At 47.9% G+C, this 27567-nt stretch overlaps 1 protein-coding gene across 1 annotated transcript; it reads left to right on the top strand.

Annotated features, from left to right (window-relative positions):
- The first annotated feature begins 325 nt into the window (after nucleotides 1-325).
- NUP133 (nucleoporin 133) lies at nucleotides 326-26992 on the top strand. The gene is made up of 25 exons (XM_078610116.1): nucleotides 326-740; nucleotides 1782-1903; nucleotides 2046-2149; nucleotides 2863-2976; nucleotides 3443-3814; nucleotides 4204-4359; nucleotides 5256-5326; nucleotides 6095-6242; nucleotides 7335-7488; nucleotides 8706-8896; nucleotides 9346-9440; nucleotides 10563-10726; nucleotides 12358-12452; nucleotides 13374-13670; nucleotides 14508-14630; nucleotides 15168-15270; nucleotides 15672-15944; nucleotides 16493-16626; nucleotides 17203-17361; nucleotides 17764-17899; nucleotides 18852-18970; nucleotides 19383-19463; nucleotides 20399-20466; nucleotides 24455-24543; nucleotides 25143-26992. The coding sequence occupies exons 1-25, from the start codon at nucleotides 541-543 to the stop codon at nucleotides 25289-25291; spliced, it is 3717 nt and encodes a 1238-aa protein (XP_078466242.1). The 5' UTR covers nucleotides 326-540; the 3' UTR covers nucleotides 25292-26992.
- The last annotated feature ends 575 nt before the right edge of the window (nucleotides 26993-27567 follow it).

Raw genomic sequence — 27567 nt, forward strand, 5'->3', positions numbered from 1 at the left:
CCCCACCCCCCATTCCCCCCCCCACCCCCCATTCCCCCCCCCCAACCCCCATTCCCCCCCCACCCCCCATACCCCCCATTACCCCCCACCCCCACCCCCCAAACCCCCACCCCCCCAATTTCCCCCCCACCCCCCATTCCCCCCCCACCCCCCATTCCCCCACCCAACCCCCAATTTCCCCCAATTTCCCCCCCACTCCCCATTCTCCCCCATTCCCCCCACTCCCTCCCGGGGCGAACGCGAGATTAAACAATCGCGAAGAACTAAGCGACCGCCCCCCCACCCTCCCGGCTCGCCATAGCTCGCCACAGCTCGCCTCGAGATTGGCGGTTACACGCGCACGTGACCGCGAACGAGGGCCGCACGCGATTCGTCGCCACAGCGGTAGCGTGCGTGCCGTGCGTTTCCCGCCTTGTCGGACGCCGTTAAAACTCGTAAAGTTCTCGTCATAGTTCTCACAGAATTTTATCACAATTATTATTATTAACCCTTACGTTCGTTCGTTCCTTCCTTTTGAAGGGGAATTGAGCAGAACGAGTAATGTACTCGCCCCGGTCGTCGGCCGCCCGTCGGCCCCCGAGCTCCCCGTACGTGACGGCCTTGACTAGAAGCGCTGCCCGGAGGAGTGCGGGGACCGCGGCGGGGCGAGATGCTTCGCTCCTCTCGCAGAGCCAGGCCCAGAGTCCGGCCCGCGGTATCTCGCCACTGACCGTCAGCCCACGCCGTTCGCTCATGAGAAGGTGACGTTGTTGTTGCTTCTGTATGTACGTTATAGGTCTTTGTCAATCCGCTCTGTTACTGGGTGACAGCGGGGAGCATAGATATCGGAGCACAGCAGTACAGTACAACGTTGGATTTCGCTGCAGTGCACTCTGCTGCCCATCACGCAGACACGCAGCAGCATGCATGGGGGTCCCCAGTCCCATTGTGACGAGTCTGTGCGTCCTGTATGTGGGGACGACGTTGTGTTTACATACCGGTGCCGGGAAATTCAAGTTGAAAATGATGGCCAAGTGACATGTCGACTTAAGTGTTGTCAAATGAGCATTGAACTTGTTAAGCGGTGGTGGTAGCGGGTTTGCGCGCTGCGCTACGAACCCGGGGGACCCGAGTTCGATTTCTTGAACCGGTCCTAGACCTCCACTAGGTCGACTCGGCCTAAGATGAGTACGTGGTGCAATGTGTTGGGAGACAAAGGTGGCCGGGCGTGGTGCTGGCCACCCCACCCCCTTGTGTGCCGTTCCGGCCTTCATAGGCATTCGCTAACAGCACTTGCCCCATCAGAATGTTAATGCTACACGGGGGATCTTTGTCTTGGTGCACTTGTCGAAATGTCGCGGTTGCATTGTCCCGCGAGCTCGGGATTAATGTTAATCGGATGAACCGGACGTAGCGAATGAGACAAAACATAAACTATCAATAAGAGCGTGGAAGAGCAGGCCAAATACCCTTGAGGTGCAGGGCTGCACATTTAGCGAATACAAACAAGACGGTATACCAAGAACATCTTTACCCCCTTAATGACAATTGCGTGACTTAATGATCGCTGTGTTGTGTTTTTTACGTGTACTCATGTACCAGTCACAACACGGAATTTAATTGTTTTATTTCATTACATTTTTGTGATTCTCTTGGCAAAAAGACTTTCCTCCAGACTGGACCCGAAATCCGAGTCATCCATAACCACATGAATCCATTGATAGTGAGCACTTGAAATCGAACCCTTTAATCTCTTGCCTAATGAATGCCCCCCTTTCTTGCCTATGCGATGTGGAGTTTAGAAGTTGCGGGGTGCTTTTCCAGCCCAGCCCCATGCTCCTGGAGGGCAGTGCCAGCTACGCTCTCCAGCGGTACGGCTCCTCACTATCTGTGGCCGTCATGGAGGCACTTGCCATGGCTTCAGGTAATGCCACAATCACTGCCGCTGCTGCCTCCTATTGTCAAAAAACAATGTTGGATTAAAAAGAAAAACTTTCCAACCTCTTGAGTCACCCAACAATCTTCATTTTTGTAGTTTTTCTCATCATGCTCTTATTGTCGTTTAGCCAATGAGGAGCTGAGCGTTGGGTTGGATACCCTCGGCTGGGCCTGGCTCGTTTACGGTGATCGCCTGTTTATTTGGAAGGTTGGACACTCCTTCCTCTCAAAGGTATATAGCACGACAGACACAGGACATATGTGGTTTAAAATAAGTGACATATCTCTCACTTTCATGTACTGGCAGCTGAATCCAAGGCGGTTGTTCACTAGGGTTACCACAATATGAAAAAATATTATATGGCGGGTGATATAAATTCCACGATAGTTGTATTGTCAAATTTGAGAAATATCATTAGTTTAAGCTTTTGAAGTTTATTTTGATTTGTTACACGGCTTATCCCGTTTGGCGAGCTGCCTGGCTCTTTTAACAATGGGAGATTCTTGGTGCGACAGCAACAGCAAAAACAAACCCAAAACGTTAATATTGCAGAGAACGAGTACAGATCTTTGAGGAATATTGCATGACTAACAAATTAGGTATTTGAGTGATGTTAACGACAGAAGCGAGTCAAAAATAGTGCAAGTGTAAGATGAAAAAACTGTGATATAAACACACTCAAATCAAAATATTGTGATTATCGTTGGTATGTATTCAAAGACGAATTTCTAAAGGAAATAGGTTGAAGTTCAAAATAAATATCTACTACCAATAATATTCTTGAATGGAATCAGAACTCCAAATGATGACAATTCATCGAATTGTCAGGGGGTTCAAATAGTTACGTGCCTAATTCATGTAAAGGTTTTGTGGAGAGTTGTGTTTGGCCCACAGCAGCTGTGTCATCACTGTCTCGTTGCCGTGTCTGCATGCGTGCCGCTCAGCCATCAGTCTTCAAGGAGCTTAAGCTGCCACCCACTGAATTTGCACACTCGGCTGACCTCGTGGCAATACACTGCCGCGAATCCGCTGGGAACAAGGACGACACTTCGGCGCAAGTGAGGGATCACTCGGAAACACCAAACTAATTGCAATTGCTTGCTCATACCACTGCTGGCGGAAGGCCCACAAAATAGAGGGAACTCTGTAAAGCTGACTTCGTAGAAATAAGACTGATAAGCACACATGAACGTTCACACCGCATGGCACGTTCGAATGTGGTTGGTCAGCGGCAGCCATCATAAGCCACCAGTGGCAGGCGTTATAAAATACTGTGTGTTAATTTCAAATAGACACAAAGGCTCTTAATTTAATAGTTGGACAACCCTGGCTTGGTTATAAACTGGAGATGAACACCACCTCAATGCTCATTTGAGCAATAAATCAGTTTGAATAATAATATTTCTTTATTTGGTGAGAAAGTCCAGTGATGCTGTGACAGAGCTTGGCTCATATTTGTGAAATTGTAGAGCTGTTTATTGCTTCGCTTGCATCTTAACCATTAAACGTCACCAATGCGCACAGGCGGTGTCTGTGCTGGCGGCGTCTCCCGAGGGCGTGCTGCGCTACTGGCCCGTGCTGACGCACGACGCGACTTTCAGTGACTCCGCTCTGGGCTGCGGTCCCGAGCTGTGCCACTCGCTGATGCGCGCACCGGGCAACGCCTTCATGCTGGCGACCGTGCACGGGCAGCTGTGGTTGCTCACGCCGGTCGGTGAGCCCGGTGGCAGTGGAGGCACGGGGTCAACACCAGGAGCGGGCGGAGGCGGCGGCAGTGGCGGAGTTGGCACGGTGGCGGCGAGGCTCCTGGGACAGCACCAGGGCGTTCTGTCTGGCCTCGGACGCCGCGTGTCGTCCATGTTTAACATGCTTTCGTCAGTTGCGGTCGACGCTACGGTAAGCGGCAATGCAGTAGTCGGGGGTTAGACAGGGCAGCCCTGGAACAGTGGGTGGGGAACCTATGGCCCATGGGCCAAATACAGCCCACAAGTTTATTTAATTTGGATCGTGGCCACATGAGGTTTACTGCTTTTAAATGGATCGCCAACGATATTTATCCATCACTGGCACACATCTCATAATGGTCGTGTCGAAGATACCGAGTCGTCACTTTTTATAGCATGGGTTTAACATATTCGATGCGTGTAAGTTGTGCGAATTGAGTTCACGTGACTCTTGCAGCCAGTCGAGGCCACTGCATTTACTGTTATGTTCAAACAATTATTTAGTGTCAGATTGCAGTGAGATTTATGCTTCTCCTGGTTGCCTTATATAACTCCGCACAGATGGTGCGAGCCCAGGTGTGGGCCGATGACCAAGTGCTCTACAGCCTCACGAGTGAGAGCCTCAGCAAGTGGACGCTGGCCAGCGGCACCGAGAGGCTGGTCCTGACCTACGACCTCCACAAGTCCCTCGACAACATGATCACTGATGCCATCTGGGTAAACAACTGCTTGCTCTCTTTAACCGGTTTTTTTTCTTCTCCAAATCATCCGGAATTCACCTGATTTTGTCAGATCTCAGAAGCCAAGCATTGTTGAGCCTGGATATTGCTTGCACGAATAACCACAATAAACAAAACAGGTCGATGTTGTGGGCAGCAGAGGTCAGGACAGTAAAATCCATTGTTGTACTGTACTATGCCGCAACATGCATGCTACCCACCTTCACCAACCGCACGTTTTGAAGTATTGTCAAATACATCGCCATCGCCCACACGGCATGGAGAGGCCTTCATCCAGCAGTGGATTGACATAAGGGATGTACATGTTTTCCCCCCCTACCGCAATGTTCTGTGCATCCCAAAAGCTGAGTGTTAATGATTCGCGCCACAGCCGATACTTTTAATTGTGTAAATTTTGGGTCGTAATTATTTTAAAGAAAAATATTTTCTCTTGGCTTCATTTGTTCAGCCTCATCTTGTTTTGCCTATGTTTTTTACCTTCTATTAGCTACTTAAACACATGATTTGTTTAGTATATAATCCGTGTAAATTGTAAATCAATTCTTACATGCACGATTTAAATATGTTTCTGGTGAGCATCGGTATTAATGAATCGTTAAATTCTCATTTCAATTGTCAAACTAATTATTTGGTGATGTCGCTGCGTTGGCAGTGGTGTACAAGCACAAATAACCAAAAAATAACTACCAACACCTTAATCATGAACATTGCCTTAAGAATAAAAAGTATTTGAGAGGCGACATTTAGGGTAACGGCCGCTCTGCACAGCACATAGAGGCCAGAAAGGTAGTGTTGGTGGATTCTTCACACTGTGTCTGAGAGTGTCTGAGAGTGAACCAGTAAAAAATCCATGTCATTGTGGTTCGATTGCAGGGTTCGGATGAAAACTATGAGGAAATAAAGCAACGCATTGAGATCAAACACTTGGACCTGCAGGTTACAGAGTGAGTCATCACCCAGAATGTTTAGGAGGATAGGGTGGATCAATAATGAGATCATTTGGGATATATATAGGAATTCATATTTCTGATTTATTGCGACAATTTTGGATCTTTTATTGAGTCGCGTTACACCGTATACTAATTTCTTACGTATTTGGGCGAATAGTAACATTGCCTGATGTATTCATTAACGTTGCTGAATGTATTCAGTCCATGTGACCTCTGCGGCCAGTTGTGGCGCTGCATTCACCCTATCCTCATGAAAAAACATTTTCTTTTCACCTTGAATCACAATAATTCCAAATAATTGCGAGATGGGGATTATTGTTACGTGCCTTATGCAGTTAACTCTTGATTATCCAATGGGTTATCTGGGTTGCCTATTAACCTCGCGTGTGAAAAAACTAAATTGAATATTTTAACGTGCACTCTGGTTTAATTATTCGCTGATACTTATTCAGGGTCAGTGACCACAACTGTGTTGGCAAATCATTTGATTCAAAAGGTTGACACATTTTATGTCTTGGCCCCAATTTACAATGGTTAATCTATATTTCGGTAGCCTAACGTACACATGTATTACATCGTGTTTTTGTTCTATCCTTGCTATCCCTGCCTGTCCTTGCTCCGGATAATCAGGAGTTGATTGTAAACAAGCAGGAACCCACACATTTTCCGTCGCACATCGTCATGTAGGCTGTCGCTGACACAGACCCTGGTTAACGCAACCGTTTCCCTTACGCCTAACCTTTGACCGCTTCGTCACCGCAGCTGCGGCGTAGTGGTGCTGGCGGCTGCGTGGCACCGTGGTGACAGCCAGTGCCTCGGATACCATGTCCTCCTGAGCCTCGTCGACGAGGGCCAGCAGCTAAGCGAGGACGTCTCCGTGGAGGTGCTGTCCTACCAACGGCCCCTGCAGGTCAGCGTGTGGGTCTGCGAGTGTGTGTTCATGCTGGTTACGCCAGCCCCTCATGTGCCGTGCCGGATTTCATATGAGTTCATGAGCACAATCTGCCCCACTTGTCTGTGCGGCTGTCAAGGGATCTTTGTCTCGTTGTTGATGTGTAGAGAGCGTTTTCAGCGGATTGCTTATGCAGTAGTTTGTACCAGAGGTGTGGACTCGAGTCATGTGACTTGGACTCGAGTCAGACTCGAGTCATGAATTTGATGACTTGCGACTCGACTTGGACTTGCATAACAATGACTTTGTCCCACCTATGAGATGTGGACTCGAGTCATGTGACTTGGACTCGAGTCCGACTCGAGTCATGAATTTGATGACTTGCGACTCGACTTGGACTTGCATAACAATGACTTTGTCCCACCTCTGGTTTGTACACTGCGCTGCGACCCCCTGTTGCTCACGGGCAATGTCAGTGGCAACATTTACTTATGCTGGGCTTCCCCTGTGATACCTGGTGTGGTGTGTGAATCTTATCATTGGGGAGACAAAGATGACTGGGCATGATACTGGCCACACCACCCACCCCCGGCCTTCATCATTGCTTGCAAACAGCACTTTCCCCAACAGCCTCTGTGAAGTAGTTATGTGATATCTCATTTTATGGGCCGTTCTCTGTGAGATAATTGACCCGTTCCCATTCTGAGATGTCTGCAAGTTGTAGGGTGAGTTCCCTTCACCGCTGAATCTTGGAACGCACAAGCGGTTAGCATTAACTTTATTTAGAGAGGCATAGTGCCGTTATTTTTAAAGACATAGTCACCGCCGAGAACTGTAGCGATACAACTGCACTCTATGATAGCTGGCACCAAACTGTGCCACACCTTCTCTCATGGCCTTGTGGGAGCCTCGGTACATCTTCCGACCTGAAGACGTACTGATAAAAGTGCCATACAGGTACGTCATCTGAACGGAATCGGAACAAAAACTTTATTGTGTACATGTACATTATCGGAATGGGAAAGTGTTTAAGAAACAGCTGACAAATTACTTTATGGGCTTGGGCGTGCATAACCAGGGCAATGTGCTTGTTCGCGCCCACTCGCACAGGCAGGTGAAGAGCCCGCGTGCCGCCTGCTGGTGCCGGACCCCGAGGGCTCGCTGGCGTGCCTGTACGACGGCGGCATGGTGTTCATGTGCTCCATCGTAGGCGGCAGTGGCAGTGGGTGGCTGCAGCAGGAGAAAATTCCTTTCTGCACACCAGGTGAGAGCGGTAGAGGTGAGGGGTGTTGTGCCAACAGTGAACGAACGCTGTGCGATGGATTGATTGTTATGGAAGTTGTCATCATTATCTTCGTCTGTGTGGGCATTATTGTTTTTGTCATTTCTGTCATCATGGTCATCATCGCACTGATTCTCAGAATTTTCTCGATCAAGGCTCCTTAATGCTCCTTACTCCTATCTCAATGCGCTGCTGGATAAATGCCTCCCCATGTATCATATCGGTTCATGGGGTTTGTTTGACCGTTCTTCACCACACTGGTCAAATGCGGGTTGATGATGTGGCGGCCCAGGACAGGTACAGATATCCACTCGCCATTGATCTTATCCATGACTGGGGATCGAACTCAGGTCGTCAAGTTCATAGCGGAGGACGCTAACCGCTGTGCCACTGCTCCACCCTACTTAACATTGTGATTATAAATTGACTGTTAAAGAAAGATAATTTGCCCAAATGCAATTATCATTTTTTAACATATTACTAAAAGGAGTGGCAAATAAAACAAAGAATGCGCCTTGCGGTCAACCACCATGGAGATTGGGTGCTGAGGTATTGCAACCGCAGGGGGAGGCCTTCCTATAGCAGTGGATAGACAATGGGTGATGTAAAAAAAATGTTGACGAGGAAAAATGAGATTTATATGTAAATGTGTGTGTTTTATGTGTGCGAATATATGAAGTATATGTAAACCTGTGTACACGTGTGGTGAAGCGATGAGATCAGTTTATACAGAGCCATCAGCTGGATGCGCAACGCAGCAAGGAGAGATGCATAGCTGCATGTATACTGAGAGAGAATACATGGATCGCGGAGCCAATGCAAATGTTACATTCCATATTGATTGTTAAGTAAGTGCCATTTGTATCCAGAAGAGAAGATAGCGGATGATGAGGCTGGCGATGGAATGTTGGCCAAATGAAGAGAGCAAATCTGATGAAGACTACAGATACCGAGCGATGAAATCAGTTCATGTGCAAGAGTGAGATCGATTGTGGCATCACAGAATTCTGAGGAATGGCGAAAGCATCTGAGAACACTATCTAGCAGTGGATAAGACTGTGGCTCACCATGATGACGACGACGATGATGCTGAGCAAACAACAAAAACCGAATCGCGACTCCGAATGATGACGATTTGTCAAATCACGTAATACTCGAGTGGGCAACACCCTCGTTGCTCTTTACCCTCTGTGCGGCAGGCGACAGTGTGCTGGGCGGTGGCAGCGTGGGCACTGTCCCTGTGTTCTTCTCGCGCCACATGGGGTTGCTGTCGCTGAGCGCGCGCCACGCCACCACCTCCCTTCTGCCGGCACTCGAGGCCTCGCTCTTCTCCAACGTCACCTCGACATTCGTCTCGCCTATGGCCTCATCGGGGCCCGGCACAGCCGAGGTGAGCACGCGCGCACACACTCGCTTTTACACGGTTAACGTCGACCTGTAGTTTGGTGAAGCGGCGGAGATATTGAGCGTGCGGCCAGAGCAGCGAGTCGCGACTGGGCTGGAGCCCACTGGACCTGAGGGGTTCAGCCGCCAGACTACGAGGAGATAGGTGGGGGCCCATTTCGTTCTTTTCATAAACCACAAGTCACGTGGCTATAGAGTTTACAGGTGGTGCAAATGCACCTGGGCCGATGGATCAAAGAGGCCCAGGTACCAGGCTACAAAACAGTGGGGGGTGGCCCCATCTACATTTCTTGCAACACGTCCCGATATCACCCACCAGTGGTGTAACTATCAAGGGCGCATACTGTGCACGATGTGGCCTTTCCCGCCTATTTCTTTTGTTGTTGTCGTCGTCATCGATGTTAAGTCTTTGCTCGTTGGTGTTGGTGCTGCCAGACGTCGGTGCTGGAGAGCTCGGTGTTGCGCTCTGATGCTGGGCGGCAGGACGAGGGAGTGGCGGCACTGAAGGCTGCCCTACTGCTCTTGTGCCGGTGAGCAATTGCCACTTGCAGACGGTGGCGGTGGACGAGCGTTTTTGTGTCTTGATTTGAAGGTTGTAAATTGTTTTTTCATTTAGCGTTTTCATAATCGGTTATCGATTTTTAATCGTCGTGGAAATTGATAATCGAATCAAGCTCAGTCACAGTAACGATAGAACCAATTGGCGTGCGCGAACATTCAAACCGCACGGCGAGTGGGAATGTGATAGGACGGCAACCGCCATCGCAAGGCACCAGCGGTGAGGTTAATCGGTCACTGTGCGGTACGTTTAAACAGACACAAAGACACACAGGGCTTGACTTTTTTGTTTATTGTTATATATTTGCATATGCATGCCAAATAGATATTAGATTAAAATAAAAATTATTGCAATTATTGATAACAAAAAAACTGAAACTACCAATCCCTTCTTGCATGTGCGATGGACTCATCTTGTGGCTCACAATGGCGTTTAGTTGTTATGCTCTGCTTCTGGAAGTTTTCTCCAAGTCTTATCAGGAATGATGGCGCAACGAAAACTTTTACGTGAAATGTTTAAACATATTAGTTTGAATAATCCCATTTTTAGCTGGTTGGATTATTCTTCTGTTGGATGATGAGAAATGCTTATAATGGCACGTCTAGTTTGGGCCCTCAAAAACAGTATACAGCACCAAACCAAAACCACACAGGACACAGGTACATGGTGTGGCCACCTGCTTCACGAGTGGAACACGAGGGATGACCCCATGGGTCCCTTACCGTGGAACGTATCACATCAACCTACTGAGATCTGTTGCGGGAGGCAATTCATTTCTCCACTTAGCATCTTAGGAAGCCATTGTGTGGATCGCCAAACTAGCTGAATTGATTGGGCAAGGGCTGAATTGATTTGACAAGGACTATAAGAGTGTTTTTTTAAAATTATCATTATTGTTGCAAAGCATGCTGGGATGCACTGCGTGAATATCAGAATGTGAATATTTATACTGCAGGAATCCGATGAGATGTAAAGCTTTTTTTTACAGATGTCCCATAGAGCTACATAAAAAGCAAATTGTATTGTATCACCCAGTTTTCTCAATCCTCTGCTGGTTTCCCCCCCCCCCCCCCCATCTTGCTGGTGAGCACAGGCAGGACTACGTAGGTGCTCAGGCCATCGTGGATGAGAAATTCCCGACGGACACGGATGGACGCACGGACTCGCCGCTGGACGTCGCCGTGGCGCGGCTGAGCTCCGCCATGACCGATGACTTCCCTGCGTCAGACCCGCGGTGGGCGCAGTCCGTGCCCGAAGGTACATGTGTGCGTGCATGTGTACGTGCATGTGTGCGTGCATGTGTGCGTGCATGTGTGCGTGCATGTGTGCGTGCATGTGTGCGTGCATGTGTGCGTGCATGTGTGCGTGCATGTGTGCACGCATGTGTGCACGCATGTGTGCACGCATGCGTGCACGCATGTGGTGCGAAGTAGTGGGGAGCGGTAGTTTAGCGGTTAGCGCACCGCGCTACGAGCCCGTCCACCCCAGTTCGATTCGCGCTCACGACCAATTACAGTGCCGAATATTTGATCCGGTCCTGGGCCTTGCCTAGGTCGACTCAGCCTCAAATGAGTACCTGGTGTGGTGTGTAAGCATCGCTACTGGGGAGACAAAGATGGTCGGGCGTGGTGTTGGCCACCCACGCCCCCGTGTGCCGTTATGGCCTTCATAGGTGCTCGAAAACAGCACTTGCCCCAACAGTCTATTAGGGCTATACGGGGGATTTTTGGCTTTGGTGCGAAGTAAATGTGTGTGGGGAACGGTAGTGCAGTGGTTAGGGAATTCCACTGTGAGCGCAGCGACCTGAGTTCGATTCCTGCTCGCGACCAATAACAGTGGCGAATATTTGAAACGCTCTTGGGCCTCTCCTAGATCGACATCTTTAAAAATAAGTAACGATTGCGGTGTACAAACATCAGCACTGGGGAGACAAATGTGGCTGGGTGTGGTGGTAGCCACATCATGAGGACTACTTCTATTTTGGTAATGTTTCGCTGGAGGAAGTTACAACCAATACAAGATCTGACTACATCAGGGCAATAGTGCATGTGTGTGTGTGTCGTACTTTGGTGAAAATTGTTTGTCTTTAATGCCGTGATTTATCTGCCTTTGTTTAACGGTTCAGTGTTTGTGTAACGTTGTGCTTTATGCCGTCCTATGCTTTGTGTGCGTGTGTGTATAGCGCTGTTGCATCTGTGTTTCTAGTGGTGTTGTATGCATGTGTGTAACGCTGTGGTCAATCGGCATAAGGTGGCGATGGGGAGTTGAGTTGCTCACGGGCCAAATCTAGATTTATATGCCATACGTCAACATGCAATATGTCCTGTCGATGGAGACTTCAACCTTATCAACATGGCGCAGTGGTAGTGCGTTCGCCACTGATTGCAGAGGTTAGCGGTTCGAATTAGGCAGGCCGCCCTGGTCATAACTGCGGATTTGTTAACCCTACAAATGCGTGCCGTCTGCTTCACATTGAACGTTCAAAATGAGTAGCCTATTGTGTGCCGGCATCATGGTCCGAAATTTACGCATCTGAAATCACCCACATTACTCAATTGGGATTATAAATAGCGATTGTCGCCTCTTTCTGTAAAACTACTGCACACTCTCTGTGAAGCATAGTACCTTCGTGATAGCCTTTTGCTGTAAGAAATACACGAGTACCAAATGTGTACCAAATGTGTACCAAATGTACTAATATAATTTTTTATTCTTGGCATACACAATCCTGCGTGTTCAAGTGGGCCGACAACCGCTGGCGTAAGGTCGTGGGTCACGTAAAACTTTTTCCGCCACACCGCAAGTCGTGCATCTGACCTCCCCTACCGCTACAGCTCAGGGTCGATGCCTCCCTTATGTGTGACTGCCTCGCCCTGCGATTGCTGCAGATGTCGTAGGCCTGGGCCAGTCCTCGCTGTTGCTGATTCCCCAGCTGGAGGATAAGCTGCTCGTGCACAAGGACTACATGAACTTCCTCCGCCAGGTCCGACGGCTATCAGTGGCGCGCCACACGTGACATGAGAATGAATGTACAGCGTATCCTCAAAATGCCGGGCTAATTCAGCGGTGGAGTTCCAGCCCCCCCCTTATATCTGGCTTTTTTGCCATCCTTTTCATTTCCTCTTTTATTTCTGTACCCTTTTTTTACCTCTATCCATTCGCCTCCCACCCCAGGGTCAATGTTGGTAAATGCTTTTAAGCTCAACAGGCCCTCCTCCGGGTTAATAAAAATAAAAATAAATTACTAATGTCCATGAGGATATAATGTAGCCCATTTACAGCTTTTAATAGTATGTAATATATTTCTTGTATAACTGACAGCATCTGCATTATACATATTATCGCTTATAAAGTCACAATCATTAAAAAACTGATGGCAGGCTTCCGTTGAGTGAAATACGCTTCGAAAACCTTTTGCATTATCTTCATTCTTACTCGGAAGTACAGCAAAGCACAACAACAATATAAATTCTGCATAAAATTTACAAAGTTACGGGAAACTCTTATCGTAGATGCGTCATATCAGGAAAAGTGAAATTGCATCGTACATGTGAGCGGTTGCCAAGGAATTAAACGCATCCGAGAACACATCTACGGAGAGGAAGTGCAGCAATGAAATCAGTTTGTATGCATGCGCTCGGAGTATGTTGTTTGGGGTGGCCTTCATCCAGCTGTAGATTGACTGTGGCCGATGATGATCCTATTGTGTAAAACGATATCATGACGAACCTAACTACTGCGTGCAATGCCTACCTCCCCTCCAATAGAAATTCTACAAACAATTACAAAGTTACGGGAAACAGTTATCGGAGATAAGTCATATCCTGTTATGTTAAACGATATCATGACGAACCTAACTACCGCGTGCAATGCCTACCTCCCTCCCGTGTCTCTCTCCCGGCAGTGCCACATCCTGCCGCGGCTGGCCTCGGTGACAGCGCGCAGCCTGTCGTGGCCATCGCAAGGCGCCCCCCCGACCGGCCGCCGGTGGGCAGCGAGCGCGCCGACGCGCGCGGTGCTGCGAGAGCACGCCGAGAAGCTGTGCGCCGCGCTGGTGCTCAAGGAGCACCACTCGCGCCACCCGACGCTGCTCAACGGCGCCGTGTGCCGAGCGCTGGCGGCGCGGGGAGACGAGGCGGAGGGCGGAACGAGGAGGAGGCACAGCGAGGCACTCACGCCTGCCGACCTGTTTTTTCGAGAGGTTGCAGCGATTCTGTTTTCCTTTCGTAATTATTCCCAAGTTTTTGTGACGATTGCGCTTTCGGCGTCACGTCATGGGGCTATATTGGTGTCTCCAGTACAGCAGGGCAACCCTTTGTGTTAGAGGCCTACCCGTGGAAGTGACCTCTGGTCCACACTTTGTTTTCCTTTGTTATGAATGGTTTTTAAGGTTGGAAGTGGTATGGCGTTAACTCTGTCCGTCCTTCCATTTGCGGGTGGGAACTACAACTCTCGTAGTGATGATCCAATGTGAAATGAACTTGAGTATTTAGTTGTCTTGCTGTCAGGATCTTACACGATTGAAAACGGGCCAAATATTTACAAGGGTTGCCCCAACATTTGAGAGACGATAAAGAGAAAAAATATAAATAAAATGCCTATGCAAACATGTTTTTTCCTAAAATCTAGTTCTTCTAATTAAATACTTTCCAAGATTAACCTATATTGGAAAACGTTACATAGTTTTTGAACATGCATGATTTTTTTGAACAAATTTTTTAATTGCTTGGGCCTTTGTGCATGTGCAGGATGTACTGCTACTGTAATGCTCCTCATTCTCACATGCGACTGCATGTGTGCGCGTGCCTGTTTACATTTGTGCGTGCGTGTTTGTGTGCGTATGTGTACATGTGCGTATGTGTACGTGTCTGCGCGTGTGTGCATATGTGTACGTGTTCGTACGTCTACATGCCTGCGTCTGTGCACTTGTGTATGTGTACTTTTTGCGCACGTGGGGTGCGTGTATGTCTATGTACACGTCTGCGCATGCGTACATGTCTGGATGTGCGTACGTGTGCACGTCTGTCACGTAACCCAGGTGACGCGGATCGAGGAGGCCCTCCCGGCGCTGCAGGGGGAGTTGGAGGACATCCTGTCGGACGATCACCTCCTGATCCCCGATCTGATGCGCTCTGTCATCACCGTCAACACCGTCCTCCGGGTGCGGTGACGCCGAGGGTCATGGGGCAAAAACATCTGCAGATCCGTAACATTCACTTTTATTCCACACGGTCTGAGGTTACATTCATCGATAATAATAATATACCACATTTGATGTTTTGCACCGTTATATCAAGAAAGGCTATCATGAAGGTACTATGCTTCACCTGTATAGTCTGCAGTAGTTTCACTGGGGGGGGTGATTTATTTAACGTATAATCCCAATTGAGTAATTGCCTCATTCAAATAATTGCCTACAAGACCCATGAATACAGGGGTGGGGAACCTTATTCTTACCGAGAAAAGGTCTAAATATTCACTCTCATAGCCATTTGTTCTTTTATTACTCGTGATTCATCAAGACGGTGCATCCCCCACAGTGTTTGTGGGGGGGGTTTAAACTTAAACACCAGCAGCATTTGCTGAACAGACTCCGATACCAAATGTACAAAATTCTTCTTATTAAACCAATCGTATGCATGATTTTTCTTCATTTTTAAAAAAATATTTTATCGCTTGGTCCGTTATCCATGTGCAGGACGTGCTGCAGAGATCCTGGCAGTACCGACAGCAGGAGGGCTCGCTGTACCAGAGCGAGGACGCCGAGGGATTCTCGGACGAGGGCCACGTGCCTTGGACAGGTGTGGGTGGGGGGCTTGGCAGGCTGGCGCAGTGGGGGGGATTTCAATGGCAGTGGAGCGTCTACCAGCCTTGCTCGATTCCCAGCCGCAGTGTCGAATCTCCGAAGATTCTCAGTTCCCTTTTGTGCTAAATCGAGTTCTCCTTTTCCAGCTGCGCTGCGCCCTGCGTGTTTCTTGGGGGCTGCGTGGTGGTTGTAGATGTGCGTGTTGCCAAGTTCTACAAAAATCAATCGTTACACAAGTCCTCAATCTGGCATTTTTAGAAGAATACTGCCCTAGGATAGAGGAAATAAATATATATATGTTTTAAAATTTAATATTTTACATCTGACTTCTCTCATTCAATATCGCTCCTGACATTACCGCCATGTCCCGCCTCACTCCTTCGTCTCCTGCAACAGCGAGCGGCTCCGTGCGAGAGTTGCTGCTGCGTCAGCACGCGCTGGTGCTGCAGCATGCCCTGCCTGAAGCCGACTCCGCGGAACGGCGCACGCTGCTCGACCAGCTGGTGGCGATCGCCGACTCCTGCCTCGGCGCGTTCGAGAGTCGCCTGCGCGCGCTGCAGTACCGACATGGGCTGCAGCAAGAGCGGCAGCAGGAAGAGCAGGAGTTGAACTACGTGGCTGCGGACGCAGAGTTTGCGCGAGCACGATCGGAGCTGCTGGGGGCCTACTGTGAGTCTCCCGACATTAGTTGTTGTTGTTATATGACAGGGTTGGCCAAACCGCCTGACCCTTTGAGTCGCGTACAAACATCTTCATTTGGCCAAGAGCCGCAAGATACGCACGTCCTATGTGGGGTGGCCACGTGGGGTGATCACGCGGTCGGTTCGCTCGCTATGGATGGCTCCTCTGTCGGGGGCGATTGGTACAACGCGCACTACCTCCATCGGTTTGATGTCATGTTTGGGGGGGGGGCTCTGTGGGTGAGTAGAAAGACAACCCTTTTCTGCTAATAGTTGAAGGTTTATTATTGTGTACCAGTGCAAAACACGTTTTGTAGGCATGCTCGGTAGCCATTGTCATGAGCCTATGCTCATGTTTACACACCGGAATAGGTGCTTGTTTTAACCCGAGTCAGACCAAGCAACGATCCATAACTGGTTTTGAGATCGTCAGGATCGCAGCGCAGTGTGTCAACCATTGGCATCGCTGTAAAAAAACTCCTTGCAATATGAACACTTTAATTTATCCGTTGGTTTATTCATTCACTTTCTCCCCAGTGAACTTGCGGCAGTACGAGAGGGCAGCCGCTCTTGCTGAGAAGTACTCGGACTTTGACGTGCTGGTGCGGCTGTGTGAGGAGACCAACAACCAGGCTCGCCTGCAGCGCTACATGACACAGTTTGCTGACAAGGTGCGCTTGTACTCCACTTTTTGCGTGCATGCATACAACTGGCTCCAGATTTTTCGTAGGCTTTCATGACCAATATCCTTGACAGGTATTTTTTGGTTAGATTGCATAAATATAATAACGTGCCGTTCGCGTTGTGGCAGGTTTAATGGAACATATTTATGCAATCCAACCCAAAAAAACTCTTATGGGTCTCGACTATCTGTCAGTGGATTGATCCGAGTTTTGGATAAACCGTGGTTGTGAAAAAATTTATGAAAAATCTTTACACCCCTGCTGGTTAAATTATTAACATCTCTTCAGTCGCCGAGGGTGGCTTACTCCGTGCCCAATTAAACTTATCACGATTTATAATTGGTATCCTTGGGGTTAGGTCGTGTACAAATGTCATATCGTCAATCCTCCTGCACCCGACAAAGGCAAATGAATAAAAGCGTCACGTGAATTGAATGTGCCCAAATGTATTACTGCTTCAGCACCATCAGGTGTTTTGGAGAATAATAAACTTGGCACACCCGCACGTTCACCCACCTGGGTCGGTCTGCGGAAAACCTAAAATCTTACAATTGAACGTTGCAGAATTTTTCCGAGTTTGTCTTCCGCTGGTACATGGAGAAAGGCAAGCGAAGTAAGCTGCTCACGCAACCGGCCGCCCAGAACTCCCAGCTCAACACCTTCCTCATCGGGCACCAGCACCTCAGCTGGCTGCACCATGTACACATGGCCAGCTTCACACAGGTCAGGTGGGGGGGGGGGGGTGGTGTTGTTGCGTATTGTTGCGGCGCGTCTTAAGGGGTTGGCTTACACCGTATTCGTTAGATCAGGAGTTGGGACAAGAGGTGACTTGAGCGTGGATAGTGCTTGGATGGGCGACCACCACAAAAGCAATTGTTCCAAGGTGGCTGCAGAAGTACGTGGTTGGCAGCAGATGGCAGTGCTGCAGAATGTATTACTGTACTGTCCACCTGCACTGACCAGCGTGGTGAAGTATGGTCAAATACCTACGATCCGTGTAGGCATGGGAAGGCCCTCATTCAGCAGCGGATTGTCAACAATGGTTATACGTAACACACACGTACAGTGAATCGCAACGGCGCAAGAGGAGTTCGCACACCTGATCTTACGTGCGTGCGTGTGCAGGCATCACAGACCCTGCGCTCGCTGGCGGAGCAGGAGGCGTGCTACTTCATGCGCAAGAAGACGCTGCTGAGCCTCAGCAAGCTGTCCGCCCTCGCCTCCGACATGAGCCCCCAGGACACACACTCCTTAATCAACAGTGCGTCGCTGGGGGAGAGGCTACCATGATTACTTCGGTTTCTTGTCCTGCCACCTCAGGCCTAGGTGTTAACCATTATCGGCCACATGATGTCGATGGTGATACGGCCAAGTTTGTGGCCCTGGCGAGGTCCTCCACGGTGCAAGGCTCAGGCCAATCAAAGTTCCGTAGTCTGTTTCACCGCAGTCACGTGTGTCGGGGTCGTTGGTGCAGCCCATATTCCGCACGTTGTGAAGTTGGACCAACTGACTCCGGTTCGAAGGCAATTTGAGAGCTCTAGGCGGACGAAACTTTCTCTGCACGTTGCAGAGAGGTGTTCCGAAACATCGATGTGTTGATATGTGTGCACCCCACGTTTTTAAGAGGTTTCGTTTGTGGCGGTGAAGCTTTTATGCAATTCCAGGTGGCCTATAGCCACAGCCCATGGCCACGTAGCAAATGTCCCTGGTGATTTTTAGCTGACGTGGTTGTTCCACTCTGCTTGATGCGTCCGGTGTGGCAAATTCAAACTTGTTTGACGACACATCTGAAGCGATTCTTATGCCTTTTATTCATGCAGAAAAACCTCATTGAGTTTCAAAACTCATTGTTTTCAGGAGCATTCTACATTGCCAGATTTGTCCAGTTCCTTTTTAATGTGTTTTTTTTTCACGTGGGAGTTATTCAAGGGAATAGCGATCGCAAGTTTTCACAGTCCAATGTTTCAAGTTTATTTCGTTTAACCAGTGAGACCAGGATATCGTCTCATTTACAACCATGAACTGGGTCACAAAAATGACAGGAATAAACTATTGGAAAGTAATAAAGCGAATCGATAAATCAGAGCAAACACAACCGCACAGAGGCTCGCGAACCCATTTGCCGTACCGCCACTTCCGATCACCTTGCAGCCCAGCGGGATTGCAGGGGTTCATTGTTATGTTGTTTTTTTTACGTGCGCCTGCGGGTGCAGACATCGACGCGGAACAGGACTTCATGATGTACCAGGACTCGCTGCCCCTCAAGCTGCTGGAGGCCAAGGAGATGGACGTGGACTCGATGCGAGTGCTGTCGGCCAACGAGCTCATCATGGTGAGCGGCACGTGCGCCTGCCCACCGTCTTCTCCCTCTTTTCTCCATCGTCATTATCGTTGTCCTTTTCTTTATTTGTTGTGCTGTTTGTGTTACCGATTATTAGAGCAGTCAAGCCGATCATCAGTTGTGTAATTGGTTACATTTAGATGCAAAAGTGTTAAGTGGTTGACCTTAGATTAAATCAGGTGGGAAGGAATACAGAGGTGATTGATGGGTTCTAGAGTTCAGCATCCATCTACTTTTCATTTTCCTCTTTATCCTCCTCTTCCTTCACAATATCTTGAACACACAATCATTATGCCTGGTTGGTGCAAGTTCAATTGCAAGCATCCCTGTACATCTGTCACCATACGCTTTGCAATCGGGTCACCTTTGTGTGTGTGTGTGTGTTACTTCCTCTCTCTCTCAGATGTACATTAGCGATGACAACCGAGAGGCAAACGAATTTGACTTCAAGAAAGCCCTCGACCTTCTGCAGTACATTGAGGAGGTACCAACATCTTCCAAGACCCTCTATTCATCCCCCTAAAGGAAATCAAAAGCCGTCCTGCTTTAAAGTCAAATTTCACTTAATCGGGGTGATCAGGGTGACAGGTGGTCACAGATTATAAAAAATGATTAGCTAATTCAAATCTATTTTTTGTTTACCAATATCGAATGGGGGTGATGACAGAGAATGCGTTGTCTCTTGTTATTGCTTCTTAAAGTAATCCATTTACTTGTCGACACCGAGTCACACGGACCTTCGACGGGTGAGGAGCAGCTGACGCGTTATTCCAGCGTGCACGCAAAACGCACAGATGAGCACGGTCAATCCGCAACCCGGATAATCCGCTCACTTTGTAATCGAGAGTGAACTGTATTCTTGGTTCTTTCGGTAAAGTCACGTAGAAGGGAAATAATAAAATAATAACAATAAAACATAATAAGATAAAATTCTCACGACGTTTCGGCCACAACGCAAGCAGCCGTCCTCAGGTGAAGAACAGGGCTGTCGGAAAGACAGCGTCCTAATGAACATTAGGACGCTGTTCATTAGGACGCTGTCTTTCCGACAGACCTGTTCTTCACCTGAGGACGGCTGCTTGCGTTGTGGCCGAAACGTCGTGATAATTGTATCTTATTATGTTTTATTGTTATTATTTTATTATTTCCCTTCTACGTGACTTTACCGAAAGAACCAAGAAGATGAATCCATGCAGTCACGAAAGCTTTAAATCGAGGGTGAACTGCGTACCTTTTCTGTCTTAATGCAGTGTCAATGACAAAGGTGGTGATTATTTTGATTTATACTCTCAGCCTTCCTCATCGCACTTGACGGTGGCATAGAATGATGGCGACAACTCTGTGGGTCAGGAGTGAGGTTCCGATCGCCGCGGCTCACTTTGTCTACCTCTCCGGCGCGCACGCCTTTTCTCATCGCAGGACTGTGTGGACGTGGACGTTGAGGAACTGAAAGTGAAGATTTTTTGCCAGACACTACTTCGGAACGAGTGAGTTCCCCACTCACCCACTACGCCCCTTCCACCGCCTAAGCACCCCCCCGCCCCACGCCAGCACCTCTCAGCTGGTTCTCTGAAACGCTCGGTGCCCACCAGCGTAATGCTGGTGTGTCTCTTTAGCCTGCATTCTTGGTGGTGTAAGAGTCAGAGTTATAATTTGGAGCCCCGCAGTCAGAATACTATATATATACGAATACTGGATCCCTGTGGTATCATTTCTATTATGGCAATTTGAATTCCTCCTTCCCCATGGAAAAAATACTCCTGGGGACAGAATGGTATATATATTTTTATCTTTTGTCTATATTAATGTACACAACTAATATGCTAACCCCAAACATAACTACACATTTTTTAAAAGAAGAATGACCCAAAACTGATTCGACTACCACAAGCTGGAGGATTGAAATAGGATATATTTTCCAACCCTGGGGTTCCGAATTCTACGTGGGTCAAAATATCAACGGTGCAAGGCAGTACCGGCACGAGCCACCGCCGTCAGGGCAGCAGAAGCAGCACCTTCACCTCGCTGGCAGGACGGTGCGAACTCTCCTTGGTGGTTCATATGAAGTTAGTGAGGGTTGAGCCAGTGGCAGTGTCAGGGAGCACAGGCCGGGCAATGCTTCGCCACCGTCAACAATAAATGCTTCATTTTGAAAACTGACATGTATATATAACAACGTGAGCTCACGATTTGGTCATTGGCGCGTTTACAAAAACCTTTGAGACGATGGGGGTGGGGTGGGGTAGGCGAGAATGGAAAAACGTTGCAGCTCGTATTTGGAGACCGTATCTCTTGGTGTGCTATTTTATAGAGTGGTGCTTTTCCTTTGGATAAATAATAATCTCACTTTTTGCAGCGTCATTCATGCATCCCACAATGTTTGATTTAATACCACGACGCTGATTCACATTCGCCATGCATGTTGACAAATCATTGAATCCCCTGGAGTGGGGTTGGGAGGGGATAAGGGGGGGGGTGAGAACTTATTCCATGCCCAATAAATACGTCGGCAATCTTATTGGAGCTTCACCTGGAGGCTGCAGTAGAGAGTGGAGGCGCGATGCATCGAGGGATTTCAGCCAGTGGTGTGGTACGCGCGTTGTTTTACGTTGCTGAATCACACCACTTTTTGATGCATTTTTACGTGGAAAAAAAGTACACGTGTAGAGTATTTATATTTATAGGGGCGCCTGAGGTGGGGAGATGTAAACTCCCTCGCCTGGTATACAGGAAGTCGTGGGTTCGATCCCGACCCGGACGCCTGCTGTATATTTGGAGTTTGTATGTTCTCCCCGTGGTCGCATGGATTTTCCTCCCGGGTCCTCCGGTTTTTCCCTCCATGTTAGAAACTTGTGTTTAGAGTATTTGCCTGTTATAATCCACTTCGTTGAGCTGTCATTTATGGCCAGATCGCTTCTGAAAAAGAGCTTTATAGCTCAGCGGGCCTTACCTGGTAAAATAAAAATCAAAAATGAGTTTTTTTCGATTTAAAGCTTTCGTGACTGCAGGGATTCATCTTCTTGGTTCTTTCGGTAAAGTCACGTAGAATGGAAATAATAAAATAATAAAAATAAAACAATAAAATAATTCTCACGACGTTTCGGCCACAAAGCAAGCAGCCGTCCTCACCTGCGTTGTGCAAGCAGCCGTCCTCACCTGAGGACGGCTGCTTGCATTGTGGCCGAAACGTCGTGAGAATTATTGTATTATGTTTTATTTTTATTATTTTATTACTTCCATTCTACGTGACTTTACCTAAAGAACCAAGAAGAAGAACAATAATTTTTTGTCAATTATTACAGCCTTTTACTGCTCTTATTCATCTTCCTGGCATTGTTCCCACACACGTGGAGTCTTACTACGACTAACTACTACCTGGTTCGCTTTCTCCACTCGTTCCTGTCCTGAGCCCTCATCTCTACATCCACTCCACATTCCTTTTACATCCTGGTTCACCACTTTGAACCACCTCTCTCTCTCTAGGCCTTCCTCTCAATCTCCGCCCTTGGGGCTTTCACGTTCGATCACCTTCTAAAGTAATATTATTCTCGTCTTAAGAACCTTTATTAGAACATTTACTTGTTACCACCTTTACCTGCTTGAATTGATTAAATGAATCTGCTACAGATAAAATTAACTGAAAACATGACACTGGCTAAAGAAACGCACAAACGTTGCAAATTCAATAATTTGCAACGCTCTGTGCATTATATTCTTGGGTATGGCTTGCATCTCCTGCAAGGTGACGATGTCAATGTTGTTTTCCCTTCATCTTTCTGGCCAGGAATTCACATTTAGGTCTTTAGAGTCCTTCATCGTTTGGCTGGTTCACTCAAAGAGCTCATCCGATTGGTTTGCGGCCCTTATAAGAGCCTTTCTTTACTTGCACTTAGCTCTACTGATCACATCTGGATTTGAATTAATAACGCCCATTTAGCCTAACTGCGACGCTATTAGTTGCGTTCAAGGTAGCAAACACTCGACAGGTGGAGCCCACCGCGAGAAGGCTACTGTCATCTACGCATTAATGCATTGAAAGCTTCACACAGGCTCAACAATTGTACGTAACATTCATTTTAATTGATAGGTCCAATCAATGGCCGCTTGAACGCTTCGACCCGCTCCGTGTCATGGCTTTCATTTCAAGAGAATTCGGTCAGGCATGTGTGCTCTTGGGACCTCCCGAGGAAGTGCTGAGCGCAAGCATTGCTGACTGGCAGTGCCCAACCCTCTCCTGTCCACCACCCTCTCCCCACCACCCTCTTCCGTATAAAAATACCCAACACCGCATTCCCGGATGGCCTTCTGCTGCCCATATCAAGGAAAGGGGGGTACCCTGCGTCACTGACTGGCCGCGTGTCCCTGTAGTGTGTGTGTCGTGCGCCATGCCAGCCTTAATAGGTGCTCGCTAACAGCAATTGCCCTAACAGTCTTTATAGGCTATACAAGGGGTCAATAGCCATGTGAGGAGCAGTGGCTTCGTTTCCTGGCCATGGCTGACTATAAGTGAGGAGTGATATCTGAATCGATCATGGGCCTCCCCTAGGTTCACTCGGCCTTAAATTAGTGTATTAAAATGAGTTGCAGGATGCCCATGAAATAGAGCCTAACAGCTCAATGGGCCCTTGATGCTGAAATAAATAAAATCTAAAATTGCAATCTGCCTTCTACGCTGTGTACACATCGGTGCAGGGGAGACAAAGGTGGCCGAGTGTGGATCTGACTACAGATGTTTATTTGTGTCGTTTCCAATGTCCGATTCGTGTGCTCTGTTTTGTTTTGTGCCATTAGCTTAAAGGCAAATATAATTTCCATTAGTTATGATTGATTCTGTTGTGCATGATTGTGTGTTGCACGAGCAGGGCTTCATTGCTCATCGGATTTTTTTTCTGGGGCACCCCCCTGGAAATCTCCTGCTGTTCCCCCCCTCCCCTTCCCACCACTGACTGGAGAAATATATTTTTCAGAGCTCTGCCCCAAACAGCTCTGGCTAAAATTAAGCCCTGATCATCAGCATCAGAATAATATAATTTTTATAATAGTTTTTTTACCCTTTTTATCTGGCAGCAAAACTGACACCTTTTTTACAAGGAGTTATGTTTGCATAGACACAATACCTGCAGTCGTAATGCAAAAAAAACATAACTCTGATAATGTATGTACTGTCCTTGAAGTTGATTGGTCCACAACCGAGACAGCTTTCCTTAGAGCCTAGTCTCACATGGGTTGGACCAGATGACGCCAAAAGGCACACAACTCAAAGACAATGCACCATCAGAGTATGAGAGCGCTGGGTAAGCATTTACACCATTGGAACCTCATTTGCCAGTAGAAAAATATGATAATGAGGTTCCAATGGTGGGAATAGGATTTTAATCAATGAATCATTACGTTCCTTACTGTGCAACCTCATTAGGTGCTTGGCATTTGTAAGGCCGAATAAGGAAATGTTTGTCCTGTGTGTGTGTGTCGTAGCTGGGCTGCCATGTTGCGGACTGACGACCCCGTGCGTGCGGCGAATGACAGCGTGTTTGCCAGACTCATGGAGCTCCTCCTGCAAGATGGTGAGGAGGTCGGGGGTGGGGGGGTTAGAGGGCAGAGATTGGCACACTGCCACCAGTAGAAGGCACGGCAGCATGTTGCAGCTCTAAAGGATTTGTCGGTCGGTGGTTGCTATAGCACGTTGCCACTAGATCTACAGATGGAAGTGTTTCAGCCTCACCACCTCTACATAACAAAAGGCTCAGTTCCATTTACATGCACCTTTACATCAGCCTCACCTTAACAACTCTTTTCAACCAGTCTACACTACAAAGGCTCATTCCTAACAGCGTGCTTCAGCCGCACCAAACCTCACAATAATAATATCCAGGGCCTACCTTGGCTCCTCCCACCCTCAACCAGAACTGTTTTCTTGGAATTTCTCTTACTTGATACAGCTATCGTGCTGTGACGGTTCCACCTGAAGGACGGAGGCTTGTGTTGCCTCCGAAACGTCGTGATTTTTATTTTATTTTACTTTTCTTAATTTAAATTTTTTACCTACGTGACTTTACCGGAAACAGCCTAAGAATATGAATAAGATGGAAGTGTCTTCATTTCGTGACGGCAGCGCGTTTTTTAATGTAACTGACGGCTCCTGTGTCCTCGGTGTGGCACGCAGGGCTGGACCTGCGGCTGGTGATGCCGGTGCCGGAAGCGCTGCTGGCCTCCAGCTCGCTGGGCACGCTGAGTTCGGATCCCGCCTTCGAGTTCCTGCTGCGCGCAAACTACGAGCACTTCCAATCACTCTCTAACCTCGCAACATCTTAGCCGACCAACGCGAGTATCCTCGCTCAATCGGCTCGTAGCGGTTATCGTTCACCCCCTCTTTCCTTCCCCGGGCAATTCAGTGCATCGTCACCATCTGGGGGTGTGGAGGGGGGGTGGTGTAGGGTCACGATCGATTAATCGTTTTTGGTTTGCGATTGTAGCTTCCCATCTTTGCTGTCTTGTGTCGTATGTTTTGTTCTTTCGTTTGGTCTCATTAATGTGCTTAGCGTAAGGCAGAAGGAGACCACACCTGACACATGCTGTAAGTTTGCGAGACGCCGCCGTGCGTAACGACGTCGTTGCAAGGCACATGACGTCGCTTTGGCAATGACGTCATCACCCCTTTTTCTCATGAGCGCCTCAGTCTGCGCCCAGCAGTACGACCGGTCAGTCCCATCCCTGGCCTGAAGCCTGAAGTTTGCAATTAATGTGCATACATTTTGAAAAATCTGTTATACGTACGATGTATAATGGCATTTTTGTTGTGAGTGTAAGAATTTGCTTTAATCAATGAATGCCTCCTGCCAAACCCCCATACCATCACATTGCCTCCACCCTGCTGCTGTTTTCTCTGATCCCATTTCCATGACGTGTCTGCAGCTGCGTTTATATCAGGACACTAGTTATGAATGCACCAGTCTGGCCTAGCCTGTTCGGAGTGAACTTTATCTTTTTCACATTGATAAGTCGGTGAGTTTCAATACCCAAATGAGCACTGGGCCGTGCTAATCTCTGTTACTGATTCACAGCCAGTGCTGGAAATTCGACATTGCAATATTCAGGTCGAGTATTATTTCTACCCTGAGTACACCGAATGTTAGCATTGCCTGATGGAAAGGCTGGCTTGATTCTTGTATAAGTGACACCCAACGTTTGCTACTCAAATAAAGGTCTGTCCATATCAGAGGTCCTGACCAAATATATGACATTAGCAGTGGGAGTTCTACCACAAGTAATATTGCGTTGGGTTCCTATCAGTGTTTGTTGGGACCAATTGAATCTGCATTTAAGTTCTCTCCACTCTGCTGGCCTTCTCATCAAGTATCCGTTCGGAACAAGATCCCCGGTGTAAACGCTGCTCGCACTGACCCAGCCACCCCTTTTCCGGTCACAACTTGGAGCCGACTTAAACTTGCAGTTCCCACCTCTGACTAAATATGCCTTGTGCATGTAGTCTATGCATCCGCTCTTCCTTTCAAACACAGGCAGAAGTATGATCGTTGGTCGCTGGTAGACTGGAGAGGCACATGACTAGTTGTCACAGCGGGGGGGGGGGGGGTCCATTTGATGTGGTGTGATTGGTGCAGAAATATCTTCGAGGTCTGCAAGCCGAACAGACCCGGCTGAACTTGAGCCCTGGGTTTTTGTGTCTTTGTTATGTGTATATATACCAATGTCTCATTTTGACAGGTATATTATGGCATGGATTTTGCATGACAAGGAGTTGTGTTTTAGAGAGCTCACATATCGCCCCAGTTCTGTTGAACGCGGATTTTCGCGAGGCTGCTGATGGGGTCACGTATTTTCTCGGAGGAACTAAATTACGGTGTTGGTTATGCGCATTTCCATTTACCGATCCCAAAGTCAGATGTTGCCTGATGGGAGATCGAAAATAATCTGACCTGAACTATTGTTATGTCCTTGCCTGTGCAAAGTTTTTTTTTTTAATAAAGTCTAATTTTACATTTATTTACATTAAAATGCTGTCATTGTGCTTTTGGACATGCAAATGCGATGTAAAGAGTGCTGAAGTTTGAGACTTTGACAGGACTACTTTATTAGTCGGGTTTCATTTGCTGGAACAGTATTTCGTCATGGCGAGCTGAAGCGGTGTGTGTTGAATCATCTTAACGGGTTTACTCATGGGTAGCGTTACGCTGTCGTACCGAGATGATTGGGTGACTCTTAAGCACTGATATTGTGTGAGCGCACTGATATTGTGTGAGAGCACTGAGCGTTACTACTGAGGTCCTGGGTGCACGTATTGGATTTCATCTGCTCGTGATTAATCTGGGGCCGTCGTGTGTCGTGGTCTTATAGCTCGGTCACCAATGACAGCACGCAAAAATCCAATTTGTTTAGTAACATATTTAAGTATATTCCAAGCATAGGAATCGACATTTTAGTGTTACTGTTAATTGTTGAAATAAAAACAATATATTGTTGTTTGACGAGGTAAGGCCCACTGAGCTGTATAGCTATTTTTCAGAAGCGACCTGGCCACGATTGATAGCTCGACAAAGTGGCTTGTGTGGAAATTTATAGCAGCCAAATAC

Source organism: Lampetra planeri, chromosome 33 (assembly GCF_965212315.1).
Source record: "Lampetra planeri chromosome 33, kcLamPlan1.2.h2, whole genome shotgun sequence".
Classification (NCBI taxonomy): domain Eukaryota; kingdom Metazoa; phylum Chordata; class Hyperoartia; order Petromyzontiformes; family Petromyzontidae; genus Lampetra; species Lampetra planeri.